Below are 3,299 nucleotides of genomic sequence, written 5' to 3' on the forward strand. Positions count from 1 at the left end.
AACCCCAGATGTGGAGCTGGATCTCCAGCGGAGCGTGCAGGCTGTGCTCCGAGAGCTCAGCGCCCAGGCCCCTGCCCTGCAGAGCAACCGAGGTAAGAACCAGCAGTCCTCCATGAGCTCTGTTGGCTCCCCCACTACCCCGTCACCACCCCAGCCAGCTCTGCCCATGCATTCTCAGGAAAGCACCCCGACACGGAGCTCACAGGATGAGGGGGACTTCCAGCCAAGCCTCCATCCTGCTGGAAGTCCTTGGGGCCTGAAGGACCCAGATGCCTTCTCTGCCCACTGGCTCACCCTCCCAGAGACCGTGGCAGAGCCCATGAGGGGTCTGCCATCCTCTTTCTTAACCACCTTCTCCAACTCCCCTTGTAAATAAGATTCCCCTGGCACTGCAGGCCCCAAGGACTCCCTGGCACGTGGCTGAGCTCCAGAAGCCACGTGCACACACCTGTCCCCACTAGCACCTCTGTCCTTTCTGCCCTGGGAATTCACCGCCCACTGGGGTGAAGATCAGAGCTCCCCCATGTATGAGAAGCCCAGCCACGGGCTCAGAGCCCGGCGCCCAAGGCGGTGGGGGGCAGGGTCAGACCTGGGGCTCTGGGGCTCCAAGTCTCAGGGTCCTGCTCAGCACTGCTCCCACCCTCTCCCGGCCCAGGCATGTGGAGGTGGTCCCTGCACAAGAAGGTTGAGCGGGATCCTGGGAAGAGCCCGATGCTGGTCCGCATCCTGCTCAGAGAGCTGGAGAAGGTGGGTTCTCGCTCAGAGAGTTGGGGAAGGTGGGTTCTCACTCAGAGAGAGGGTGGGTTCTTGCTTGGAGAGCTGGAGAATGTAGGTTTTTGGGCTTCCAGGAGGGGATGAGAGCAAGAAGGGCCATGTCTGCCCATCAGCCCCACGTTCCCTGCACTCTGGTCTTTTGGTTTCTACCATATTTCTCCCTCTCCTGTACTTTCCCATGAGCAATAGTATCTGCACATTGATTCCCACTGTTTGACTTGAGTTAACATCTTTCAGAAAGAATCTCTAAAACACTACCAGAAATGGAAAACCCATGTCACTCAACAGAAACAAAAAGCTCCTATAAACATAAATGTATAACTACTACGAATTGTCAAAGTTATAATCATCCTTCTCACCACCCAGTGCTCTACGCCTGGGAAAGCTGCACTCAAAGGGGCCTCCAGGCTGGGGACTCACCTGCCCTTTGCTGCCAGCTGCTGCCCCTCCCCCATGGAGGTCCCTGTTCCCCTCCCCCCACACCTGGGCTCCCGCACCTGTGTGCCCTCCCCACCCCCACTGCTCTTCTTCTGCCAGGGCAGGCTCTGGCCCCTTTTCCACACCCCTTGGCCTGGTGGAACACTGCCTTCCACCCCATCTCCCACTGGGATGAAGCAAGTCCCCCTGCCAGCCTCCAGCCCCCTCCATGCCCTGTGCTCTCTCCTGTCTTCCAGGCAGAAAGTGAGGACGCCCGCCACATCATCATTCCTTTGCTGCACACTCTAATGTACGTGCTCACTAAGGTGAGCTGGGGCTGAGGGTCTGGGTGGTCCTGGTGACCCGCAAGTGACTGGGCTGGACACCCAGGAAACACCAGGTCTCTGCCTGGCAAGCCTGGAAGAACTCTAGTACTGCCTGCTCCTACCTGACTTCCTCCCTTAGCCCTGTCCTTGCCCTGAAACACGAAGAGATGAAACTGGGGAGGTGGGGGGCAGGGGGTAAAGGTGCAACCCCAACAGAGCAGAAGGGTTGGGAGGAGAGTTGATTTGCCGGAGGAACAGGATGGGGATGAATTCCCATCTTGATAAACGTGAATGGAGTGTCTTGCATGAGTGCATACTAAGTCGCTTCAGTCCTGTCTGACTCTTTGCAACCCTATGGACTGTAGCCCACCAGGCTCCTCTGTCCATGGGATTCTCCAGGCAAGAATACCTGCGTGGATTGTCATGCCCTCCCCAGGGGATCTTCCCAACCCAAGGATTGAACCCATGTCTTTTGCATCTCCTGCATCGGCAGGCAGATTCTTTATTACTAGTGCCACCGGGAAACCTGAATGGGGTGTCAAGAGGGGAGGAGTCCTAGAGATGATGGGAGAAGAAGCTAAATGTGTAGACTTGAGAGGGAAGTGTGAGCCCAGGTCTCTGGCTCTTCTCCCATCCCATCAGCCCACCCCAGCCAGGGCCCTTTGTGACCCAGGGCTCTGGGCACCCTGACCGCTCCCTCTCACCCAGGCTACAGGCATCACAGAAGAGCTCCACCGGAGAACATATGCCTTTTGCACGAGGTTGCTGACCCTGCCCGCCCCCTACTGCACGATTGCCCTGGACTGTGCCATCAGGCTGAAAACGGAGACGGCGGTCCCAGGTGAGAGCACCCCCAGCTCCACCTGAGGTCTCGCCTTCCTCTCACGATTCCAGGCAGCTCGAAAGCTCCAGCAGCTTCTGGGAAAGTGGGGAACAGGGGCCAGAGACTCAGGGACTGGTTGGCTGAAGCAGTTGCTCTGCAGGGACGCTGTACCAGAGGCTGGTCATTGCCGAGCAGAACCTGACGAGCGAGCTGTACCCCTACCGGGAGAGGTGAGTGGCCTAATCCAGTGTGCTGCCGCCGGGAGGATGAGCCAGGAGGCTAGACGGAGAGGAGCCCCAGCAGAGCTGCTCATTTGTCCAGCCGTGGGGGATGTCCTCCAGGGGGGAAGGGACGTCCTCCAGGGGGAATGGGGTGTGTCCTTCCTTGGAGGTCCCGAAGAGCAGTCAGGTCTTTCTTCTTGGCCTGGATTCAGAGCTTCTCCGCTCATATGCAGAACATGGATGTGAGCCCTGGGCCACGCTGCGGTTCCATGGCTCCGCCTTCAGCCTGCCCTCGGCTGTGATGTAGCTTCAGGCAGCCGGGAGTGGCTCCAGGATTTAAGTAGTTCAGGCCATAATCACACCATGAGGTCTGGGCTGTGAGTGCAGCCCCTTTTGATAAGATTGAGGACTCATCCGTTGCTTGTGCTGGAGAGAGCAGCTGGTGGGGTTGGGGGTGGGGCAGGGAGTGCAGAGCCTCCTCCCCGCAGGTAGCTCTGCTAACCTGGTACTAAAAGGGGCAGCCTGGGGCTCAGTGTTCATGGAAGTGCGGGGAGTGGAAGCGACCCAGAGGACCTGGCATCAGAGAGCCTGGGTGGCAGTTGGGTACGGAGGAAAGGGTGGGTGAGGCTGGTTTTCTGGTATGATGAAGGCGATGAGAGATGGGGCTCACTTAAGGTTTGGAGTTCCAGTTTCAGTGAGAAGGATATACAGTCCCTCCTGGAGGATAGCGGGGTCACT

General features: G+C 58.3%; 1 protein-coding gene across 5 annotated transcripts in view; it reads left to right on the forward strand.

Annotated features, from left to right (window-relative positions):
* The window catches only part of PIK3R6 (phosphoinositide-3-kinase, regulatory subunit 6), a 48,623-nt gene that overhangs the window by 20,202 nt on the left and 25,122 nt on the right, over positions 1–3,299 (forward strand). For 4 of the 5 annotated variants that reach the window (XM_010843024.1, XM_010843022.1, XM_010843025.1 and 1 more), the window contains exons 3-7: positions 9–92; positions 656–747; positions 1,449–1,517; positions 2,226–2,358; positions 2,501–2,570. In XM_010843024.1, the coding sequence (XP_010841326.1) occupies positions 9–92; positions 656–747; positions 1,449–1,517; positions 2,226–2,358; positions 2,501–2,570 (448 nt within the window). Of the gene's footprint in view, positions 1–8; positions 93–655; positions 748–1,448; positions 1,518–2,225; positions 2,359–2,411; positions 2,571–3,299 lie in introns of all 5 variants that reach the window. The other variant, XM_010843026.1, reaches the window with a different exon arrangement.

Source organism: Bison bison, unplaced genomic scaffold, assembly GCF_000754665.1.
Source record: "Bison bison bison isolate TAMUID 2011002044 unplaced genomic scaffold, Bison_UMD1.0 scf7180017864180, whole genome shotgun sequence".
Taxonomy (NCBI): domain Eukaryota; kingdom Metazoa; phylum Chordata; class Mammalia; order Artiodactyla; family Bovidae; genus Bison; species Bison bison.